The sequence below is a fragment of the Pelodiscus sinensis genome, chromosome 5 (assembly GCF_052426305.1).
Source record: "Pelodiscus sinensis isolate ZL-2025 chromosome 5, ASM5242630v1, whole genome shotgun sequence".
Lineage (NCBI taxonomy): Eukaryota > Metazoa > Chordata > Testudines > Trionychidae > Pelodiscus > Pelodiscus sinensis.
In genome coordinates, this window is record NC_143056.1 from 125,369,167 (window position 1) to 125,393,184 (window position 24,018).

Sequence of the window (24,018 nt, forward strand, 5' to 3'; positions counted from 1 at the left end):
CTCAGACTGTAGGCAACATGCATTATGTGACATTTTTAAAGTGAGTCTGCTGAATAGGTGTGTTCTGTTTCAGGGCATGTATCATTCTTATATGTGGCCAGGCCACCTGATACTGAAACCCATTTTGGATCTTGTACTTTTCTGCTCAAGGAGAGAGAAGTTTGAACTGAGTACAGAGAATTCCCGCCTTGGGCAAAAGGGAGAAAACCAATCACGGCAGTCACCATGAAACCTCCCACTTGCCACCCAAGATGGAGCTGGAAACATCTAAGTCTGAACAGGGGGGAGGATCAGGCCTATGCTGCGAGGCTGCCTAACTTTTGGAAAAGATGAATGACTGTTTTTGCATGTAAGGGTACGTCTACACTAGTCCCCTAGTTCGAACTAGGGAGGCTAATGAAGGTGACCGAAATTGCTAATGAAGCACGGGATTTAAATATCCCGTGCTTGATTAGCATATTCTCACCTGGTTGCCATTTTTTAAAACTGACTAGCCCGAAGTAACTGCCCACGTCTACATGTGGCAGAGAAGCGGGATTTTGAGCTAAGCCCCTTAGTTTAAATTAACTGTTACTCCTTGTGGAAAAGGGATTTATTTGGGATTGTGTTTCTGTATGGGTACGTCTAGACTACAGGGTTTTGTCAACAGAAGTTTTGTCGACAAATACTGTCGACAAAGAGCGTCTACACTACATTCAGTTCTGTCGACAAAGCAAGCTGCTTTGTCGACATGGCAGTGTAGACGCAAGGACAGTTTACATGCAATAACGCTTTCTGTCGACAGAAGGCATTATGCCTCGTGAAATGAGGTTTACCAGCATCGACAAAACTGCTGAGTCCTACTTGAAAGGAATAAGAAATCCTCCGGAAAAGGGCTCATTTTCCGGAGAATCACATCTAGACTGGCGCTTTTCTCCGGCTTATCCCCAAGCCGGAAAAAAGCGGCAGCCATGTAAATGCAAATGCCACGAGGGATATTTAAATCCCCCGCGGATTTGCAATTCCGAAGTGTCTAATCTGCATCCCTTTTCCGGAAAAGGGGTGCAGTGTAGACACAGCCCTTTTGCCAGCAATAGCTTCTTCAGGTACAGAGAACTAAAAGTATTAAACTTGTCCAGTGTTGTTAGGGCAGTTTTGTTTTATGAACATTTAAAAAATGCTAAGTGCCATGTAAATATAATGCAAAATAAGTCATTAAAAATTAATTAATCACTTCAACATAAAATGAAGACTATGAATAATGTATGGCTATAGTGTTTGTTTCTAATCTGTAAAGATGTGTTAATTATACTACTCAATCAGTCTCTCTTTGGTAAAGACTAAAGTGTTACAGTGCACAAAAAAAAAAAAAAAAAAAGACACCACCTTGTCTGAAGAGTAGTCAAACTTGCTTTTCATGGGGACAAAGTTTTATATAAGGAACTATGCTCATTAAGAGTGTCTAGCTCTTTATATTAAACTGCTGAATGTAAATTAGGTTTGCCCACTACAGTATTTTTCCCCTTGAAACACTGAGGAAGTTCCTAGGATGTGGGGATCATAGGCTACAAATGGACGTTTTTAACCTATGTCAGTCAGGGTGTGGAATTAGTTTGACAAATATTCATCTACTACACAAAGCTGTGTTTCATTTTCAGGTCCTGTTGTCTTGTGTGCTGTCGTCATTTCGGTCAGCTGAGAACTTTCATGCTCTATTGGAAAATCTTGCATTTGGTTTAAAAATAGAATATTTTATTAAAATAGTCCTTTAAACTGAAGTAATTATATAACAGCTGGTCTGCAGGAAAATAGGGATGTTAATCAAAATTTAACTAATCAAATAGTCGATGAGATTTTCCTCAACTATTAAATTAGTCAATAAGGACTAGCACAGTGTTCCGCCTCTGAAATGTACAACAGCTCCAGTAAGGGCTCTTGTGCGTTTCAAAGTTGGAACACCACTGCTATGCTCCTGCCCCTCCCACAGAGCTGGAGGAAACCAGTTTTTAAGCTGGCTCCCCGCAGCACCTCCTCCTCTGCCCCCTGTTGTCTTTGAGATAGAGGCAGCAAGGCGGGAGAAGCGACTAGTCAACTGGTGTGTGGACTATCCTATAAGCTTTTGCTTATCACATAGTGGATTAGTCACATCCCTACTGGAAAGTGCAGAAGAAAATTAGCTTACAAATAACTGTATCTTTGCAGAACTCTGTAAGGACAGAGCTAAACTGACCTCTGCGTGTTTCCTGCACTTTAGTTATAGGCTACACTTTGATCTCTCCAGTGACTGAACAGCCAAAGAGGCTAGCATGCATCAGAGGCAATATCCCCTGTAGGTTTGGGGATCTCCCATATGGTACCCCTCTCCCCCAAGAAAAATTCAACCAACATGACAGAATGAAAAGCCCCAGTCACATCTCACCTTTATTAATCTACAAACAGATTTACACAGATTGAATATTATAAAATCATTTTTCTTCCCTAGACAGACAACAAAGACTAACACCTCACTACTCCACATTCCTCCAGCCTCAGTATTTTTTCAGGCCATAGGGCAGGCTTAGCACAGATTTAGCACCTGGGAAAGGGGGGGAATTCCAGACAGCAGAGCTAGTGCGCTTGAAGTATCGCGGCTTGTTCTTGTAGAAAATATCCTCCAGCTTGGGGCTTATGATAGCCCCAAAGAGCGTAGTGACATCTGGAGGTTTGTAGTACTGGTGGATGACAGCTTGACTAAGCTGAGTCCCTGGAGAAGTAAGAGTGACCAGTTTATTAGACTGAACTTGCCTTTAATTCCTTCATTGAAACTTAGGTGTGTACAGACTGCTCTAGAAGCTGTACATTCCCCATCCCTCTGTTGCCTCAGACTGCAGAGCTCTAGGGAGGAACAGCTTTGCTTTGCCCTCTAGGAAATCAGAACCCTGGCATGCCCGTAGGTAGCACAGTGTGAACATACTAAGCACTGGACTTTGTTAGCAGAAGGATCTGAGGTACATGGGGCAAGCTGGAGAGGAGACGTTGCCTATGTCTCAGCAGAACCTTATGCCTTCTCTCAGAGAAAATGAAGGTTTCTGAATATTTAGTCCAATTCCCAGTATCCTAAAGGAGGGTTAATACGGTAACAGCAGTGCAAGAACAGCAGCCAGCATGGAGCTCAGCTGTAGCACTCAGAGGGATGGTGCCCTGGACACTGGCATTACCCCTACAGCTGAGCACATTAAAACCAGTCTCTGTCCAGCAGGTTTAGGCCCAACATGTAATTTTCAAAATCTTACACCAAAATTCATCCTGTCACTATGTGTTCTAAAGCTGCTAGTTCACAGGACAGGATTTGTTTAAACCTAATCTTGTCCCATGTGCCTCCAGAGGGGCACAGTACAGCTTGGTATGCTGTGCTATGTGCACAGCCCCAGGCTGGCCTCTAACAGTGCAATATCTCCTGTGGCCATGGGCAGAGAAGGTGCCACAGTCTGAGGGACCCATCAGGAGGGTTTCTGAACGGTCAGGGTTAGATTTCAGTGAGCTGACACATACCGTTGGCCCAGGCAGGGATGGGCTTGCGTGGCTGGCTCTCATCATCCGTGGAGTCATCGCTGTTCAGGTCCATCCCGTAATTATTTGGATTGATGGTGGGGGGCTTGGGCCCTTTCGGGCCCTGCGGGGTCATTTGATAGGAGTTACAGACAGGGGAATTCTAGAAACAAAGTAGATTAGTGGCGCTGCGCTATAATAGCAGAGACACACTGAGCCCCAGGAAACCCTAATATTGCATTTTGGATGGCAGATCAGGATTCCACCCCCCATCTTACCTCCACATCCACTGTTACATTCAGATGGTTACTAGCAGCATTGGCGGCTTTCTTATCCTGCTCTGCTAGCCGCTGCTCCTCCTGCTAACAAGCAGAAATCACCAGGGCATAAGATTTTAGGAGTAACTGACCCTCTCCATGGCAAGGAGAACACGCTCCACTGCCTGCCATGGACAGGGTACTCCAGGAGCACCACAGTCCCTCTGCTGCTGCTGGAGACAGCTCTTGGTATAATGGCAGCTGCAGGCAGATACATATGGAGACTCCTTACCCGTTTCTTCTCTTTTTCCTCCATCTCCTTTTGGAGTTGCTCCTTCTCTCTAGCTGCCATCAGCTCCCTCTGCACACGCGCGGCCATCTCCTTCTCTTGCCGCTCACGTTCTCTGGGAGCCAAAGAAACACATCAGGTCATACTCAGAAGGGTGCAGACAATCTTCCCTATGATGACAATTGCACTTCCTCCTTCACCAGCTGCCCATTGCGTACCTCCCACTATGGGGCCTAGAACCAAGGATGTTGACTTGTGGGTAACTGACTAATTGAATAAGCTAGTCAATAGGGTGTCTCCACCTTTGAAGTGAAAGTGAAAGCGCCACATGAAGCCTGAGAGCTTTGAAATGCCACTGCAGGAGCCCAGGATCAGCTGGTGAGTCCCCAGCTGACCCCAGGCTCCACACAGTGCTGCAACTTTGAAGTACCTCCTACTTTCCCCGCCCCTTGCTGCCTCTTTCTGATAGAGGCAGCAAAAGGGAATGGAGGGACTAATTGACAAGTTTGTTGACTATCCAATAAGCATTTGCTTACAAGACAGTCAGCTAGTCCATCACATCTCTTCCTGGCTGCTCCTTCTCATCCCCCACTCCAGGGCTGGGCTGACAGAAGTCAGGGCTTTAATAGGCCCTTTCACAGGTCTGTTCAGCCCTTGCTCTTTTCTGCAAGCACATGGAAGGTCATTTTTCACCTCTCTGCCTGGATCCTCTCCTGTTCCTTCTTCCTCTCAAGCTCTCTCTCGGCAGCCAGCTGCTTCTCCCTCTCTTGTTCCGCCTGCCTCTGCTCAGCGATCTTCCTTGCTCGCTCTTGCTCTTCCTCCTCCCTCTTCTTCTGCATTCGCTCCTTTTGGCGGCGCTCCTCCTCCTCCTGACAAGCAAAAGGAAGCAGTTGCCTCCACCTCATAAGGAAAGAGGGGATGTGCCAGAGAAGCACCTGGGTCAGCCTGCCTGGTGTCTTTCCATGGCTCATCACTACAGCATTGTCACTAAGGGCTCAGAAACGTGATGGACCAAAGCTTACAGTGTAGTTTCTGCTTCCCTTTCAGGGATGCACAATCACTGCTCGGCTCCCCCGATCACACTGGCACTGCCACGTCTCAGCCCTTGACCCCATGATTGCAGCTGGTCCTCAGCTCCAGATTACAATAGCTGCAGAGGTCTGGATTGCAGCTGAGGTTCTCTATAGATTACATGATGTCTAAGATCTCCCCACCCACCTCCTGCCCAGCCCCAGGAGCTGGAAGAGATCACTCAAAACACTAGGACTTATATTTCATTGAGGATGTGGAAGGGAATGAAATGGCCCATGGGCCAGGTAGAAGCTGTGGTTCAAAACTCATGAAAAGCACAGAAATGGGTGTGCAGGGAAGGGTGGGTTGGCAACAAGGAGTCCCTCAGGGACCTGAGGGACAGAAGACGGTACTTTTCCCTCCTATGGCCTAATTCTCCCTCAGCTGTTCTCTGTGCAAACAGGCTCCCCCTCCCCTTGTCCAGGGACTGGGCCAGATCTGTGTTACTCTGGTTTCTCCCCTGCTACGTGCAGAACGGAGTGCAGCACTGTCTGCACACCCACTCCCTCAGCCCAATCTCTTCCTGCCTGCGCACACAACCCCAGCACAGCTCACCAGCTGCTGTGCCTTCTGCTTCCGGGCCTCCTCCTCTTGCCTGCGCCGGGCCTCAACCTCTTCCATCTTCTTAGCAGCTACCTTCTTCTTCACCTTTTCCTCTGCCAGCCTCTCCTCCCGCACCTGAGACAGTCACACATACAGTGGGTCTGGACCTGGCTGGTGCAGATGGGACAACTCCTCCGTGTGTATTACAGTCTCTCTGGTACACCAAGCTCATTGGAGTCCGAGACAGCTCTCCGCAAAGAGTAAAGGATGCCTTTCCCTTACCCAAGAGTCTAGAGGCCCAGTGGGTCTGTGCATAGTTCTTGGAGCATATGCTCTTTGGAACAGCATCTTGCCCTGGGGTTTGTGCAATAGGATTCTGATTCCAACTGGTGTTTCTGGATGCTACCTTATTTTAATGGCAGACAACACCCAGAGCAGCGAGTCCAGCAGTGCCTGGGACCGTTCAGATAAGGAGAAGCTCTTCGACCACTCACAGCACATCTGAACTATCAGAACAAGCCTCACTTAGCAGAAACGATGACGACTCTAGTGGCCGCAGAGCAAACAAAGGCAAAGTGTAAGCAGATTCTCTCTGGTTCATGTGAAGGGCTTCCCAAGAGGGAACGTGGCCCATGGTGGAGAACAGGACATGGAAGAGGAGCAAGCTCCACAGACTAGGCTGCTCTGACTCTTCAGGACTGTTGGCACCACCCTGTCCTCTATGGAATAGCCCAAGACCTCAGACAGAGGAGGCTGGTGGGGGAAGATGATTTATTTGTGCACATTCTTTGGTTATTAACCAGACACAATGGCGTGTCTGGTGACCTAAATGCACCTCCGCCACATCATCCCTTTTGCCCCAAGGTTTAAGTTAAGGATGTTAAGGACAAGTTGACTAGTCGATCCCTCCCCTCCCCCACCCTTGCAGCCTCTATCAGATAGAGACAGCAAAAGGGGGGGGGGGAGAAGGGGTATTTCAAGGTAGTGTTTTAAAGGGGCAGTGCCGTGGAGCCCAGGGTCAGTGGAGGGCGTCCCTAATTGACCCTGGGCTCTTCGCAGCATGCAGCATCCTCCTGGAGACCGGGGTCAGCGGGGGACTTGAGAGCTAACCCTGGGCTCCATGAGGATGCTGCAGCTTTGAAATGCACAAGAGCCCCTGCTGGGGACGCTTGAACATTTCACCCGCGAGCAGCCCGGAGTCAGTGGGACTTCCCACTGGCCCCGGGCTGCACGCGGTGTTCCGCATTCCTCCTTTGAACTGTACAAGTACCCCAGCGGGGACTCGTGTACATTTCAAAGGAGGAATGCGGAAGTACCTATCGACTAGTCAATTAACCGCAATTTAACTGCAATTTAACATCCTTCGTTTAAGTCAGACCTTTAATGAAAGATTTCCCCATTAGCGCTGAGCAACGTCAACCCCGTTTGCCCCCCATGCAAGAAAGGACAGGACCCCTCTCCATGCTACTGCAGTTTCTACTCAGTCCCATAGGAAAACCACATTGTCCCCAGAGGCTCTATGGTCAGATTGGGCCCTTTTACCTTCTCACTCTTCTCATCAAACTGAGCAAGTTTCTGCTCGATCCGCCTTTTCTTCTCCTCCTCCATCTGCTCCACCCGCTCCCGAGCCTGCAGCACCTTGCGCAGACGCGCTTCCCGTTTACTGTAGGATGCAAGAGAGCTTGTTAGAAGCCGTTCAGAGCCAGAGCTGGAGCAGCTGGAGGGGCAGCCTCTCACAGTTTCATCTCCTCCAGGCGCTGTCTCTTCTCCTCTTCCAGCTTCTGTTTTCTCTGTTGCTCAGCCTCCTGCTTCTTCCTCAGGCTCTCCAGCCGCTGCCGCTCCTTCTCCTGCGGGGGGAGGGGAACACGACTCAGATTATACTTGGCTGCAGGGGCTCATTTCTGGCCCAGACAGGTTGGGCAAAGGCCGCCAGAAACAACCACCAGGGAAATTACAGCCACAGCCAATTCAGACCTCCCTGGAAGGGGGCCCAAGGGGTCCCAGTACCACAGTGGCTCAGTGAGGTGGCCTGCCCAGCCCTAAACCTCTTTAGAAGAAGCTACAATGGGAAGAGACAAAGCAGTAGTGCTAATTCAGCCACCCCATTGTCTAGGAGCTGGAGAGGAACATCAGAAGCATCAGCTGTGGGGCAGTTCTTGTGCATCAGAAACATCAACTCAAGATCAGTATGTTACTGCATAGGGCAGCGGCTCCCAACCTTTTCGAGGATATGGACCCCTTTGCAATCTATTACAATTTTACAGGCCTGCCCCCAGACAACATAGCTGTGCCTGCAGCCTGCACGTCCCTCAGCCCATGCTGCTTCCCATCCACTAGGGCAGCAACTCAGGTTGAAGGAAGTGCTGGCTGCGATATGCGCCGCGCGAACCCCCTACAGTACTCCCCCGGACCACAGGTTGGGAACCACTGGCAAAGGGTGAATTCAGGCACGCAGGAGTGAGTGGGTTTTAAGCTGTATTCACCACAGAAGACCAACTATCGTTAGCTGGTGTCAGTACTAGACTTAAGCATACAACAAGGGCACCAAGGCGATGTCCTGTGTAATCCTCTGCTCGCATCACACCTAAAGGTCCCCTCAAAGGTTTGAATTCTGGCCTCCATGCTTCCTGTTCTGGCCTCCATGCTCAAATACAACAGTGAGCCCCTGTACCAAGCCAGAATCCCCTTCTCAATCCCTTCCTGCACCCCAACACACTATCCAGCCTGGAGCTCCCTTCCCAAAGACAGCAACCTGCACCCCCCCCATACCTCAACATTGTCCCAGCCTGGAGGCCCCTCCTGCACTCAAATTCTCTCCCAGAGTTTGCATCTCTCACCACTTTCTGCTCCCAAATCCCTGAGACCCACAGCCCAGTGAAAGTGAGTGAGGGTGGGGGAGAGCAAGTGATGGTGAGAGGGGGAAGGGGTAGATCCTCAGTTGCCCTGACATTTAAAAAGTGCTCTTGGACGTAAAAAGGTCAAAGACCACTGGTCTATATCATCAACCTGCTTTCATTATTTAGCATTCCTTCAATTTGTGTGTGAGTTGCAAATTTTATTAGTGATGACTTGTGGTTTTTTTGTAATCGGTGACCTGAAAGAAAATGTTAACTACCATAGGGCTGAGAACAGATACGCAACTGCTTAGTGATGATTCCACATTTATAATTACATTTAGAGATCTACCAATTAGCCAGCTTTTAATCCACTTGGTGTGTGCCATGTTCATTTTGTATTATTCTAGTTTTTTAATCAAAATGCCAGGTGGAACCACCACCTGTACGGTAAGCTTGTGGGTCATCACCCGCACACCAGGGAGATTAAATCCTTTGTTACTTCTACAGAGAAAAGAAAGCCACCTTCAGAGTACAGCAGAACACACTAAGTGAGGTATGCCCAAAGATTCCCAGCAGTGCACTAGCAGCTCTAGTGTCCATTACTAGAAACAGGCTGACGGGATTCAGTGATCTAGAAGCAGCCTGATTTCATCACACAATTTATATTTTAGTATTTTCAATGAATGCTTAGACACTGGCACAAGTGATCCCAAGCAGATCTGGTGTTTATTTGAAAGGTATCATGTATTAGCATAAACAGGAGACATGCATCCGTTTCACCCTAGCCCCTAGAGGGCATTCCAGTGAACCTGATCCCTTTTTACTTTACTGCTGTTCTAAAAAGGGTCACTTTGGCTGGTTCCTGCTGCCCTTTGAATGCTGACCTCTCTTCTCGCTGCTATAAAGCAAACACATTAGGGCTGTGTGCAAGTAGTAAACAAATTAAAGAGCACCCATTAGCAACACACAAAGTGCACTTGCTACAAGCTCAGGCTATGATTAAAGAGAGTCATTACTTACGACAAAGTCACCCTGTGTAAATAGAACATGGGGAAAATCAATAGTTACTTCCTGTAGAAATCACCACATAAACCTACAGCTTGACCTTCTTGGCTCATTTAGGTGGCTGCCCCCGAAGTGCCATGGACTTTGTTGGCAGTAGGCAGGGAGTGGTACCACATGGATGCAACTATCCATTTGCATGGAGCAGCTTGCAGAATCAGGGCACTAGTAGCTGATTACAGTTACCACCCTGCATTGATTCTGACCCCCAGATTGCAGGCAGAGGGGCAGACTCCTGCCAAGGGGGAGGGCATCCATTAGTGTGGACAGAGGCCATGATCTAGTTACTCACAGGAAAGCTTAACAAGGAGGCAATGTCTACCCACTCCATTGCATGTATCTGAAGTGGTACATTGAGAAATCCTCCTTGTCTTCACCTTCCCATGTGATGACTGACACCCTGGCGAATACCAGTTAGGGTGGAACACTGCTCCAACACCCCACAGAATCCCAAATGCAGGACGGGGGAGGGAGGTGACTGACTGAATCATTTTTACATTTCTAAGACAATGAAACAGCCAGAGTTTCTCCATTTGTCCGGTTAGGAAGGCTTACACTCTACAACTTCATAGTTGCCACTTTTTACCTCTGAGACCCACCCAGGCCTTTGCAATGACTCGGGCTCTCTCCCATCCCATCCCGCCCGACTCAAAGGAAACGGCTTTACCTTGGGATCGGTTCGGAGCGGAGTGTTGTGTTTGATGAAGGATTTCTTTATACTGTTTCGCCCCACAGAACTTGGGGCCATGAGCAGCTGGTTCTTCTGCACAGTGTGTAAAAAGGTCTTAAATGGACGCACAACCTGCGAAGAGAGCACAGAGAGCTCTGGCAGCTGAAGGAGAAGGGAAGAGTCTTAGAGGAAGTGGGCTGGGGCTTTGCCTCACTTTGCTGGCTGGGCAGAGTGGTGATGGAGTCTTTTTACTTGGAGGGGAGAGCCCGCCTTCCGCTGCTTGCTGCCCGTCATACAACTCATCCACAGCTTTCTTGTAACTTGGCTTTCTCCTGAAAGAGTTAATACATGGCTATCACACAGTGACCCAGCACAGGAAACTCTTCTCCTGATCTGAGCAACACTCATGATTCACGCTGTCACTAGGGATGTAAAGAGCCATTAAAAAACTTAACCCGTTGAACAACATAAATTTTTATCAGAGGGGTAGCCATGTTAGTCTGAATCTGCAAAAGCAAAGAGGAGTCCTGAGACACCTTATAGACTAACAGATTTATTGGAGCATAACCTTTTGTGGGCAAAGACCCACTTCTGCACCTGATCAAGTGGGTCTTTGCCCATGAAAGCTTATGCTCCAATAAATCTGTTAGTCTATAAGGTGTCTCAGGACTCCTCGTAATTTTAATTGTTTACCTGGTAACCCAGCACCCATGTGGGATCTCAGTGAGTCTTTATAGAAAAGTTTGTGACTTCCTTGTTCCAGGATGAGTCTGTCCAAGTCAGACCAGGCTGACTCCTAATACAGTTTTGGGGCCTCTGTCTCCCAGGCCTCCTGAACCAGGACAGGAGGGGGAGGGGAAGGAGGAAGAATTAGTCAAGCTCCCTTCCTCCAGGAAGCAAAAAGCTTCAAAAGGCCAAATAGCCACATAACTAGTGGTGGGTGTCTGCATTAGTTCTTTGATTCCAGACCCCCTGGGTAATTCTCAGTGAGGCAGGATCAAAAAGCTACCTACAAACTAGCGTATCAATAAACGACTATCCCATAGGCAAAGCAAAATAGCAAATAACTCTTTCAAAAATACATAGCTACAACACTGTATGGATCTAGGCTTTTAACAGCAATTGTCTGGTGATCTGGTTACAATTACTTGGCTAATGACGTGTTATAATGTGGATTAAAACCTTTCTTCAAAGAGAGAGAGAGAGAAGCTTCCAGTGAAGGCATATAATGTGGAATGAAATTATCCAGCCACCCAGACTATTTCCCCTTCCCTCTCATGCGAAGGTACCTGGCGCTCGGGGGCTGTTCCTGGGCGTCGGAATGGTTCTCTGCAGAGAGAGAGTTATAATTAGTTCCCTTTGGGAGAGCCCAAAGCCAGAATCACCAGGCCTGGCAGCTAAGCCTGTGAATATGTTGCTGGGAACCTCTTCTGCTGCTGCCATGAACTGAGCAGAGCTGGCCCTTCCTGCTAACAGCAGAAAGCGACTTAGCCACCTCCAGGCCCTAGTACCCTGACCACCATGCAATCCAATATCAAGTGTTCTCTTTACAAAACACTCTAGGCAACAGTGCAGTTGTCGGTGGTATGCTCTATGCTTTGGCCTTCTGCATATAGACCCACAGAGACAACAGATCCTCCCTACCCACGTACGCCATAACAATCCTCCCATCTCTTCATGGGAGAGCACATTTCCTGAAGGAAAAACTATAACAAGAGCATCTAGCACAACCCAAAGATCACTTGATTTGAGAGATCAGGTCAGTTCCTTGCAAAAGGAACCCGGTCAATAGAATGGGAGCCAAATTAAACAACCCCCAAAGCCGAGTCTTGTCCTTCCCTGAGTCTCAGTCAGAAGTGTGCCTCTGGCAGAGAGTTACCTTTATTGCTCCCCTCCGGCTGCTCTGCCACAAGCTTGCCACCTGCTCTCTTGGCATTCCTGGGGCCTCGGGGGTCCTGCAGAAAAGGCAACAGGATTTCAGTACAATGCCCAGAGACAAATAAAAACTCAGTCAGCATTTGAAAGTACTCTGTGTCCTGCAAAACACTGGGAATACAATAGGCACAAACCTTTTGAGTGAAGTCCCACCCTGTAACTATAAGAGAGAAAGTCCCACAGGAGTAACAAGCCACAGCATGTGCCAGCACTAAAGTAACTAGCAGCTGGTCGCATTGAACACACAAGTGGCAGGGTTGGGGAGGGAAATTGCTCATAGGAAGCTGGCTGAACCCAGGCCATGTGACAACTGGGCTGGTTGCAGCCTTTCTTTTCCCAGGCAGTAGCAGATAGGCACAGAGTCACCAAGGGGAATGCTAGTTACTTCAAATACCTAATTGCATGCTAAGAGGTTGGAAGAATATAGGAGATCTCTATTTTATTACTATGTGTTCTCTATTTGATTCACATCTTGCAGTCTTCAGCATGACTGAGAGTCAAAGAGTGGACTGGGCCTTTTAAGAGGAAACTGGACCAGTATGCTTCATTAACAGCCTCAGAATGGAGCCTGAGGGAGGGCAGCTGGTATCTGTAAAGAGCCAGCAAGGAAGCTGCAGAGAGTTAGCAGGTTCTTGCATGGAATAGAGAGCTGCAGGAGAATTTGAGACACCAAGGAACAAGACTTCAGCCAGGCAGAGCTGGAAACAGCCAGCTAAAAGCAGGGAATTGAGTTGGCCTAGTAATTCTGGGAGCATCCAATGGAAAAGGGGTTACACTAATCCCCAAGCAGGCCCTGAACTGTGTATGTCAGCAACAACCTTGCACAGAGAAAGTGAGCCTGGAATATAATGCTTATGCTGCTGAAAGCTGCTACGTGCAGGAAGCTGATCCACAGCAGGCACAGATAAGACTTTCTGGTATAGGCAGTGGTGAGGTGCCTCCCAACCCCAAATGGCTCTGGGAAGTGACCCAGGTAGGCAGGCTCTGCCAAGAAACAGACTAACTTGGTCCTCAGAAGAGCAGGGGTATGAGAGATAAGTCAGATTTCCCTAACACTTAACGTTTCCCTTGGGCTTTAGGTAGGACAACATGCCCGTAGGATTTTGTTGTTGTAATGCTTCTGATTCCTATAGCCCTAGTGGCTACTAGAGAAAAATATTTTGCTTTGGAGAGTCGTTCGGAGTCACTACATTTTCATACTGACCACAGGCCCCCAAAGGGAAATCTCTACCAGGTGCCAAATGCTGTTGGTAGACAGAGATGCTGTAACCCAATGAACCACTCTAAAAATGGGAGATTCACAGGATTATACTTGGGAGAGAAGTGCTGGTGATGGGCCAGGGACATGAGGACTTGAAACAAACTTGTTGGCTTAATTTTGGGGCTTTTCCTCATGAGCTCAACTGAAGGAAGCACAGATCAGGGAAGAAGTGGTTTCAGCCTATGTGTTAATTACAATATTAAGTAATTCTCTAACATACAGAGATGGACAAGCCCTTACCTGTCAATATATATAATTTTTTTTCCCAATGACTCAGCTGCAGCGGACAGAGGGGAGGAGAGTGGCTAGCATAGCAAGCAGGGGGTACAGCCCTCTAGTTACACCTAAACATTATTTAAAGGTCCCCAGGAAAGTTTTTAAAGTTGCATTCAGTTTAAATTCCCAATTTAATAATGGTGTGCAGACTGAACAACAGTTTAACCAAAACACTCCCCACTACAGGTTGGACCTCCCAAAACTGCAACTACCAGCAAGACCACAGGTGTTCCTGGACCAAAGAGTCCTGGCTGTGAGCCCCAGTGGCAAGAGGACTGGCGGTTCAGAGCCCAAACCTCGGTAGCACAGCAGGGGCCATGGCAGCCCACTTAGCAGGACCAGGGACGTGGCAGTCACAACTGCCACAGTAGCGGGGCTGGGGCCAAAGACATGGCAGCCCTGGTGGGGTAGGGAGCACAGCTGGGGCTGGCAATGGAGAGGGATGGTGGTCTGGGGAGCAGGGGACCAACTCTGGTCTAGCAAATTCCCTCATTTGGGACCGGTCAGGTCCTGAGTGTGCTGGACACCATGAAAAGCCTCATTTATTAGCCTGCGAAGGGCTGAAGATTCTCCTCCCACCCCCAAGTTTCTGATCACCATCAGCATCTAAAAATGACCAAGTAAAGAGAAGCCACCAATTTCCCCCACTAATATAAAAAAAATCCTTGCTGTGCTCTGGATAACAGTGATGCCATCAACTTGCCCAGGGCAAGTTGAACTAAGGAGTTTTTCAACGTTCTCCTCCAGTGTTTACATAATGTGAGCGCTACCCAGATCTTACCTCCTTAGAGGGGGTAGTAAGTCCCTGCTCAGATCTGCAAGAAAGAGTTGGACATTTAGTGGCAAAAACAGTACCAGCTCAGAGCTGTCTGAGAGCAATGACACATTATATGTCAGGTAGCCATTGAAGAAATCCCCCAACTGTGACATTAAATACATTTATTTTGCACTTTTCACCCATCACCACAGGATGCCTTTCAGAAAAGGGCCTCCCAGAGCCAGCTTAAGAGCACTGTTATAGTTCTTTGGGGCCCATTTTGACAAAAAGCTTTGCAGACATCACAGCCTTTAGTCAAATGCCTAAAAGGCACCTTTCAAGCCCATCCAAAACAAAGGAACACGGTGGGGCAAGATGAACATTGTCAACTCTAATTTCTTACATGGGTTTGCAACCTTAGTCAAGACACAAAGGCAACAAAATATGAAAAAATGTGTTTAAATGATAAGAAACCCACTATGGTAAAATTTAGATTTAACTTTAGCTGGGACCTTAACTATTTACACTAGACTCCAAAAGCTCAAACTTGAGGGAAAAGCCTGGGTCTGTAGTCATTCTGGCTAGTAAGGAACAGGAAGTGTCTCCTTGAGATGCGGCCTGGGGAGCGGATAGAAGGGATGTCAAATGTATATCAATTACATGCTTAGTCGATAAGGGCCGCTCTGCAGAGCTGTAGCAGGGGTAGCTCCTGGAGCCGGCTCAAGCAGGGACTGAGCTGTCCCTGGAACTCCAGGAGCCACCTGTGCTGCACCTTTGCATTTTAAACGTAGTAAGAGTCACCGATTTCTTACTGCATTTAAAATGCAGAGGTGCAGTGTCCCAGACCAGTGCAAGCAACATCCCTAGCAGATAGGCCTCAAGAATGTCTGAGGAGTTGAGAAAACTTGCAGGAGTAGCCTCACCTGACAGGGACAGTTTTTTCTTCATCCTTAAGGCTCTCCACAGAGCCATGACCTGGAGGGAGAAAGACAAAGTGAAAAACAAAAAGTAAAGTCCCAGCAAAGACTATTCCTGTCAATCAAACTGTGCAACTTACACATCCATCAGGCAAGAGTATTCTGAAAAGGTTCCTGCTACAAGTTATCACATTTTACTAAATGTAAGCAGCCATCGAGGTCCACAAATTGCTTTTAAATGGGCTGAACTAGTTCTGGAAGTGCAGTAAAACTGCCTAGCCTTATTGCTCCAGGGACAGATAAGCCCCCCATGTCACTCAGATTTCAATAGACTTTCCTGAATCAAGATACGAGCCTGATTTATACACAGGTCTGGGTGAACAAAAAAGCTTTCTGACTACCCCAATAACTGATCTATTTATTTTTGTTGTCACCGTGAAGCAATGGGATGGACATTCAATACCTGCTGACAGTTATTTATCTGCATCAGGTTCCCATAGTGCAGTTCTCACTCTAGAATGGTACAAGAGATGTACATGAGCATAGATTGGTTTAGCAATCAGAAGCTACCTGCCACCAACTTCCACCCACCCACAACCACATTCAGTATTTACATTGAAGTGTTTAGATTTGGACTCTTCCACTCATTGTGTAAGGCCTTGTCCAACCTCCATGGATTTTTAAGCAATTTTACAGATGCATTAAGAACCTTAATCCACCCTAATGTAGTAATTAGGATTAACCAACAAGCCCTGTCTTATCGGTTAACAGTGTAAACTACTACATGCTAACATCCCTAATGAGCAGTGATGGCCACTACGTGAGAAATGCTAGCAGAAACTGGACGAAACTGTTTTCAGTGCTGGCTCAAGGGGATGCACTGGTGAGAACACTGTCAGTCTTGGTTCCATTTCCTGGTCTACAGAGTGCTTTAGGCAGAGTCTATTCTGCAGAAACTTATACAAAACTCTCTAGATCTTGCTGAGTCATTGTCAGGAGCTGTGGGAACCACAGTGTAGATGAAGCCAATCTCTAGCATGATTCTAGAGAAATAGTTTAACTGCAGCTATTTAGCAGCTGTGTTTCCATTTTGCTCTACAAAACGGTCTCCCACAGGAAATACTTCATTAAAATGGGGTTGTGATTGCAAAAAGTTTGGGACCCCCTAAGGTAGATAAATAGAAGTGAAAGAAGTGTACGAGCTTTCTTAGGGTTGGGTACTTGACCAGTCCATAATTAGTCAATCAATCAAATTTTGACATTATTTGTCAGTATGTTCATATTTGAAAGCACCAATTTATTAAACCAGTAAATACTAAAGAGTGAAGACTCTACTCTCCAGTAGTTAACTAAGTAGTTTTAACTCAAAAACGGAATACAAAATGAAATGAAGTTCTAAAAAGTAGAAGAATGGCACCATGTTGCAATCAAGAAGGGAAGACAGAACATTCTTGCTGTAATATTTGACAATATTTTACCATCGTCAAACAACAGGCAGTCAACTGACCAGTCTCCAAGGCTATTCTTCCTATTTTCCACAATTAAGCCCTGGGATAAGACTATCCCTAACCATCTTTAGATGTTAGGGAAAGACTGTGGAGTTTACAATTGGAAGTTTCATACTCATTCACCTGCTGTCTGTTTACTTTTTGCATTTCATTTAGTCCCCATAACAGAGGGAAAGCTGTCTGAACCAGAAAGTGAAACTTCTGCACTAAAACAATGTTTGCTTCCCCAACGTGGCAAAAAAAGATCTTTAAAATCTAATTATTCCCCCACAAAACAAACCCCCGTTTAAAGTTACACACACACACACACACACACACACACGATGGGAGTACTTTTCTACACACACACACACACGATGGGAGTACTTTTCTACTCATACTAGGTTTTGAAAGCCCTGGCCCCTCTTTGCCCTCTTAGAAAATGGCAGTCCTCAAACCACTTGCCAGTTTCTGTTTATGAGTCTGTGTTACAAAAGTAGCTACTGTGGTTCCAGGGGGAAGGTGCAGGCCTTAACTGGCAGCAAGTTTAAAAAGGAGAATCATTGTAAAACAAACAAAAAAAAAAAAAAACCACTGGACTTTGCAAAGAATCCACAAGACTCAAGAGGAATGTATGTCGGAACTCTGGTTTCATAAATCACATTTTCACCACCTACATTGATCATGAATATTTAGGTGGCCAGTTACCAGCTAGAGATGCTGGCTTTTGTGAAGTCAACACTGCACTACAGGAGTCACAGTTCAGTGAGTTTCTCTAGAGCTGGTATTTCTTTTTAGCAAGCCAGTTTAAATAAATTGACATTTAATTGAAATTTGTCTAACCCAAGGATACTTGCTGTATCCAGCTCAATACTGCAGCCTTCCAATGCTGAACAACAGGCAGAGAACCTGGGAATGGAGCAAAACAGAATTGCTTTGTAAGCCTGAAAAAAAACTTACAGTTTGCATGGCTGGAGGCTAGAGATGACTGACGAGCTGCAATCCTTTTGGACCTAGCCCTGCTGACTGACTTCCGGATCATGCTTTCCCTTTTGCTGGCCAGTGAGAACTTCTCCGCCAATGAGGTCTGGTGGCTCATGGAGGTTCTGCACATCAAACTTCGACGAACAGAGTGACGGTTTGATTTGGAGCCTGTTGGGGTGTGGGTGCTATCCTTTAAATCCTGGGAAGGCTCCTTTACTGACTCTTGGTTGTCCTCTGGCTTCTGTGCAGAGATATCCATTTCCTCAGTGGCAGGCTCCCTATTTACAATGGCTTTGGTAATGGCTGTATTTGCTATTTTTAATTTAGATGCACTTCGGCCCTCTTTTGACCCTTTTGGCTCAGTGGTTTCGGGAATCAACAGCACAGAGGGTGCAGGGGCAGGCTGCAGTTTTACTGTCCCAGCTTTCTTGGGAGAGTCATCATCTGAACTCAAGACAATGACCTTGGAGATCCTGGCCTCTGTCTCAGGTGAATTTCTCTTTAAACATAACTCAGCACTATTGCGATCATTGACACTGATATTTACAAAGGGGACCCTCCCATCCACTGGCTCGACAGCTGACTTCTGAGGAGGTGCCACAGAGCGTGCATCAGATACCACTGCCCGGGATCTTGTTACCCGTCGAAGTGGGATGACCTCTTGCATAGCCCTGGTTATTTCCAGGTTCTCTTTGCTTCGGAGTCTTCTGGAATATCGCTTAGCAGATGCTCGCTTGGCACTCCTCGATAACCTAATAACAGAAAGGGTGCAGCACACTGAAGCTTGATTCAGAAGCATTACGGGCCATGTGAAAATGGACTAGACAGATAGCTAGCTAACATTTCATTTACATGCTAGAGCTGGAGGTAAAAAGAATGAAATAACTATCTAGTCATTATACTCCATACATCATTTGCACTGAATGATGCAGAGGTCCTGTGATAAAAATAGTACGTGATCACATAATTAAAGATTGTATCCTAATGCATAAGCACAGGAGGACTGAACCAAGTTGTATGTGCAACCTGAGGCCTGGCACTTTCTCACTTCTGACTACTTGACTTTGTAACATGCATTCTATTTAAGAGGAATTTGTTCAATTTTGTCGCCTCTTCAATCAGCTAGGAACTCCATTTTGGGAATCTGAACCATGGGCTGTCAGGATGGCATTTACAAGTGTTTCTGATTTGCAGGCACCATCAATTAGCCTATTTGTTAAGGTCACAGTCCTGCAAAGGATTAACCAAAATTGTTTTGTTCAAATTCAACAGGAAAAAAAAAAAATCAAACACTTGCTGTTAATCAACAAGTGTCTTAATTTGTATGGGCTGGATTTTGTCACTCTACTAACCTAGAGTATACCTTGCTCTCAGGTCACTGAAATAAACATGAGTAAAGATGACAATATGGGTAGAACAACTTTATGAAGTCATGTTTTGCTTATGTTGCTGTATATTAAGATTTTTTTCTTCTGAATTTGAACAGCTGAGAATGAATGACTGAGAAATAGCCCTTATCATAATAATGATGTTTTATATGGGGCAAGTACAAGCTGCCATCCTGACCGGGAGCATTTAATTCCCACTGTGCACTCATTTTGTTCTCGTGTAAATGAGTACTGAAGTTAAAGGGTCCTACGGATATAAACCAGATCTACAATGACCCTCTCAGTATGATCAGATGGGTCTCCTAAAGCATGAGCTAGGAATGCCTTGTGAAGAGTGAGAAAGCTGATGTTAAACTAAGGATGTTAAATTTTGATTAGTTGATAAGGACTAGCGTGGCATTCCACCTTTAAACGATTGAAACTCTGCGTGGAACCTGAGGCCAGCGGGAGTCCCACTGACCCTGGGCTCCACGTGGGCGCTTCCACTTCGAAATGTACAAGAGCCCCAGTGGGGACTCTTGTATATCTCAAAGTTGGAATACCTCTGCTGCAGCCCTGTCCCCTCCCACAGAGCTGGAGGAAACTGACTTAAAAATCAGCTCCCCCCAGCACCTCTTCTTCCTTCCCCTTGCTGCCTCTTTGTGACACAGGCAGCAAGGGGAGGAAGCTGCTAGTCGACTATCCGATAAGCTTTTTGCTTATCGGATAGTCGACTAGTCACTTACATCCCAACGTCACTCAGCTGCCAAGTTCAATTAATTATCATCTCAGGTATTTTTAGGGGTTTCTAAAATACACTGGTTATTTTCTCTCCCCCAGAATCTTGTACATTCAGAGTCTACAGTCCCAAACAGTTATGTTCCTGAAAAAATTACTTTAAGAGAAACAATGGTAAGTGAATCCAATTTCCTCATAAGAATTAATATGAGATTCAATGGAATATTTTTTCAACAGACAAAAGGCAGAATATGTATAGACAATATACGTTTTAGACCATTTAATTCTATACACAACAGTAATGATTATGAAGCCTTGTGAGGGGGTGGAGTCAGAAGATTGAGAATTTCCCACGGAACATCTTGCTACTAAATGATGAAATACCACTTGGCTGAGTCCTCAATAATTATTACACATTATTAATGTATCCTCATACTCTACACTATCCCTCTGGAGTGCACCACGCTCTCCTCCAGAGAGAGAGAGCTGCAATGCCCCTTTAAGTATGTTGGCCCTACCACAAGTATACTGCCCTAGTAAGTAGACCAGGAAGTCTAGGCACAAGACTCTATAGCTGTGATATCCTGCTTTATGGAGATGGGGCTGCCAGCCTATTCTGGTTCCAAATCCCAGAAGGCAGCGGACAAAGTAGGCAGCCAAGTGACTTATAAGAGAGCAAACACAACCTTAAACAAGCATGTGCTCTAGTAGATAAGCAATATAACAATGTTAACCGGGATGTTAAGTGAGGAGTTACTGTAGTTAAGATCGGTTGCTTGGCACCAATTCTGAGATTTAGTTATTTATTTTTTGTAATTGTCACAGCATCTTAGATGCCCTTTGTGCAACTCCATTAAGTCTGACAAGCACTGCTATGATGCAGAACAGGAGCAGTGCACGTATAGTTTGTTTAGGACTGGTATAGTTAGAAAATATGAACATGGGCAGCACAGTTTCTGTGCAGTTTAGTGTTGAAGTTCAGAGCAGTGTTTCTCAAATGCAGCCACCAGGGGGACTTCCTTAATCCACAAGAGTCTCTTGAGGAGATGGGGAAAGGCGGGGGGGGGGGAGAGAGCAGCCCTTCTCTGCTGTACCCACAGTCAGTCATGCGACTCTAAGACTAGGCTTTACATCCACCATCCGCTGATTCAGCCTCTGGGGGTGGGCTGCAACCCCACTGGCCCAAGAGTCAGGGAGCAAGCTAGGGATGTTAAATTTTGATTAATCAGCTAATCGAACAGTTGATGGACTTTTTATTGACTACTCAAGTAATCAATAATGCCTCCCCCTTTGAAATGTATAAGAGTAGCTCTGGGCTCCTGTACATTTCAAAGGGAGAGGAGCAGCAGTTGGGACCAGTGCAAGCGGGGACGTTTCACCACTGCCCTCTTCCCTCCTTGCTGCCTTTTTCTGATAGAGGCAGCTGGGGGGAGGAGCAGGGAAGCAACTAGTCGAGTTCCTACTTGACTACCCAATAAGCATTTTCTTATTGGGTAGTCAACAAGTCACATCTCTAGAGCAAGCTTCACTCTCTTTCCCACAGGGACAGGCTTTTTTCTCACAAACACCATCCCCTTTTCTGGTAGTGGGCTCCGGGATTCAGCCCATCCCTCCTCACTCTATCCATGTGGCTCCCGCTCTGGGCTTCAGAATGGCCAGCCTCACCAGGTTTTATGGTGAGCCAAAGAGCATGGTGAGCCCAGGAGTTCAGGACAATGAGAGGTATGGAGAAGCAGTGGGGATGATATATTCCGGGGGAGGCAGAGGGGATGGATGGGTAGATGAGGGAGGCAGCAGGAATAATATGCAAAATCTTGTCTAAGATCCCAAATCAGGAAAGTCTGCATTAACAGCTGCAGATACAGCCCTTCTCACCTTTTCCTGATTGGGTCTTTGTTCTCATCCGGAGCATTAGAAAGTCGCCTCTTCACACGATTTTTCTGGGATGGTGTTTTTGGCATCAGCTCTGGCTCATCACTGAAACTGCTGTTTTAACAAAAAGTTGTCAAGGAAGAGAAATCAGCATCATTAGGGCAAGAAGGTACTTGCATCTGGGCACATTCATCATAGCACATCTCCATCTGGCCAACACACAAAGGGGATGCTGGGAGAGTTCACAAAGTCTTTGCATCTGCCAGGTGAGAAGCAGGACCCATGCCCCACAGTATACTACAGCTCAATCAACAAGCTTGGCTCCATCTAGTCACAAAGCTCCAGCTATGTGATTGAGTCCATTCTGTCCATCTGTATTGGGGTAGGGAAGATGTCTATCTGTCTCATCCATAGGGGCAGTGGAGAGTCTCTGCATTTATGTATCTGTTCATATCTGTGGATTTGTCTCTACAGAGGGCTGATGCCTCAATATGCGGGTTCTCTGCACATGTTCTGGTGTGTCTATTTGAGGAAGTTAGGAGCTACATCCATCCCCACTGTGGTGCGTGAGATGCCGGGAGAAGCTGACAGCACTGCCAGACCTCACTATCTCAAGCTCCATTCGGGTCCTGGACCAAATCCTTCCTCCCGTGGCATTCTTCAGCCTACACAGCCAGTGCTAGACCAATCCACCCACTAGGCCATTCCATCCCTCCTTGCTGAAATTGGTGATGGATCCAGTGCCCTCCCCCAGCTGGATCCACCACCCTAGTGCTGAACCAGAACTCCCACCCTGCCTGATCAATGCTTCCCCCATACAGCTCACCCAGTGCTGGACCAGAATCCATCCCCCTCATCCACATGCTGGATCAAAATCCTCCCCCCAGAGCTCCATTCTGCTCCTTGCAGCGCTGGACCAGAACCGAACCCCCACCGTTCCCATTCCCCCTCCAGGCGGCGCTGGTCCAGAACCGAACCCCCACCATTCCATCCCCCCTCCGGGCGGCGCTGGTCCAGAACCGAACCCCCACCGTTCCATGTCCCCCTCCCCACAGCACTGGTCCATGCCCCCCCCCGGGCGGCGCTGGACCAGAACCGAACCCCCACCGTTCCATGCCCCCCCCCGGGCGGCGCTGGACCAGAACCGAACCCCCACCGTTCCATGCCCCCCCCCCCGGGCGCGCTGCCCCCCCCCCCGGGCGGCGCTGGACCAGAACCGAACCCCCACCGTTCCATCCCCCCCCCCGCCCCCCCCCCCCACCGGGCCCCCCCCCGGGCGGCGCTGGACCAGAACCGAACCCCCACCGTTCCATGCCCCCCCCCCGGGCGGCGCTGGACCAGAACCGAACCCCCACCGTTCCATGCCCCCCCCCCCGGGCGGCGCTGGACCAGAACCGAACCCCCACCGTTCCATGCCCCCCTTCCCCCCATGCCCCCCCCCCCGGGCGGCGCTGGACCAGAACCGAACCCCCACCGTTCCATGCCCCCCCCCCGGGCGGCGCTCCCCCCTCCCCCCCCTCCCCCCAGCGCTGGACCAGAACCGAACCCCCACCATTCCATCCCCCCTCCCCCCAGCCTCCCCAGGCCGCTCCATCCCCACTTCCGGGCTGGCGCTGGACCAGCACGCGCCCCCGCACTGATCCCCACCCCCGCTCCATCCCCAGCCGGTGCTGGACCGGAAACGACCCCCCAGCCCGCTCCGTGAGCCCGCCCCCGCGGCGCTGGACCGGAGCAGACCCCCCCCCCCATCACGCTTCATCCCCACCGGCGCGGGGCCAGAACCCGCCCCCACCTGCTGAACATCTTGGCGGCCTCCACGCCGATCTCCCGCAGCCAGACCATGTCGACGGCGTCCACCTGCCGCAGGAACTCGGCCAGCTTGCGGTTGCAGAGCGCGGGCAGGTGCGCGGGGCCCGACGCCGGCTCCATGGCTCCGTCCGTCCGCGCCCGGCCTGTGGCAGGGACCGTCCTTGTCCTGGGGCGCGCAGCGCCGCCAACCCGCCTCAATTTTCAAATCTAACTGTCCGCCGACGCGCCTGTCGTCACCGCCTCTGGCCAATCACACAGCGCCGCGCGAGGGCGGAGGCCGCCATTGGCCCAGAGGCCCATGAGCGTCACCGCGATGGGTGAAAGGGGCGTACGCAGCCCGCACCATAGATACCCGAACAGGCCCGTCTAGCCACTACCC

At 48.2% G+C, this 24,018-nt stretch overlaps 1 protein-coding gene across 1 annotated transcript; it reads right to left on the reverse strand.

Moving 5' to 3' along the window:
* Positions 1 to 2,382: 2,382 nt before the first annotated feature.
* INCENP (inner centromere protein) lies at positions 2,383 to 24,005 on the reverse strand. The gene is made up of 17 exons (XM_075928362.2): positions 23,623 to 24,005; positions 21,834 to 21,944; positions 17,830 to 18,605; positions 15,389 to 15,440; positions 14,490 to 14,523; positions 12,116 to 12,191; positions 11,526 to 11,565; positions 10,451 to 10,568; positions 10,234 to 10,368; positions 7,405 to 7,514; positions 7,210 to 7,330; positions 5,680 to 5,802; positions 4,747 to 4,922; positions 4,057 to 4,168; positions 3,786 to 3,869; positions 3,511 to 3,670; positions 2,383 to 2,722 (listed from the first exon to the last, which is right to left on the reverse strand). The coding sequence occupies exons 1-17, from the start codon at positions 23,757 to 23,759 to the stop codon at positions 2,508 to 2,510; spliced, it is 2,580 nt and encodes an 859-aa protein (XP_075784477.2). The 5' UTR covers positions 23,760 to 24,005; the 3' UTR covers positions 2,383 to 2,507.
* Between the last annotated feature and the right edge of the window lie 13 nt (positions 24,006 to 24,018).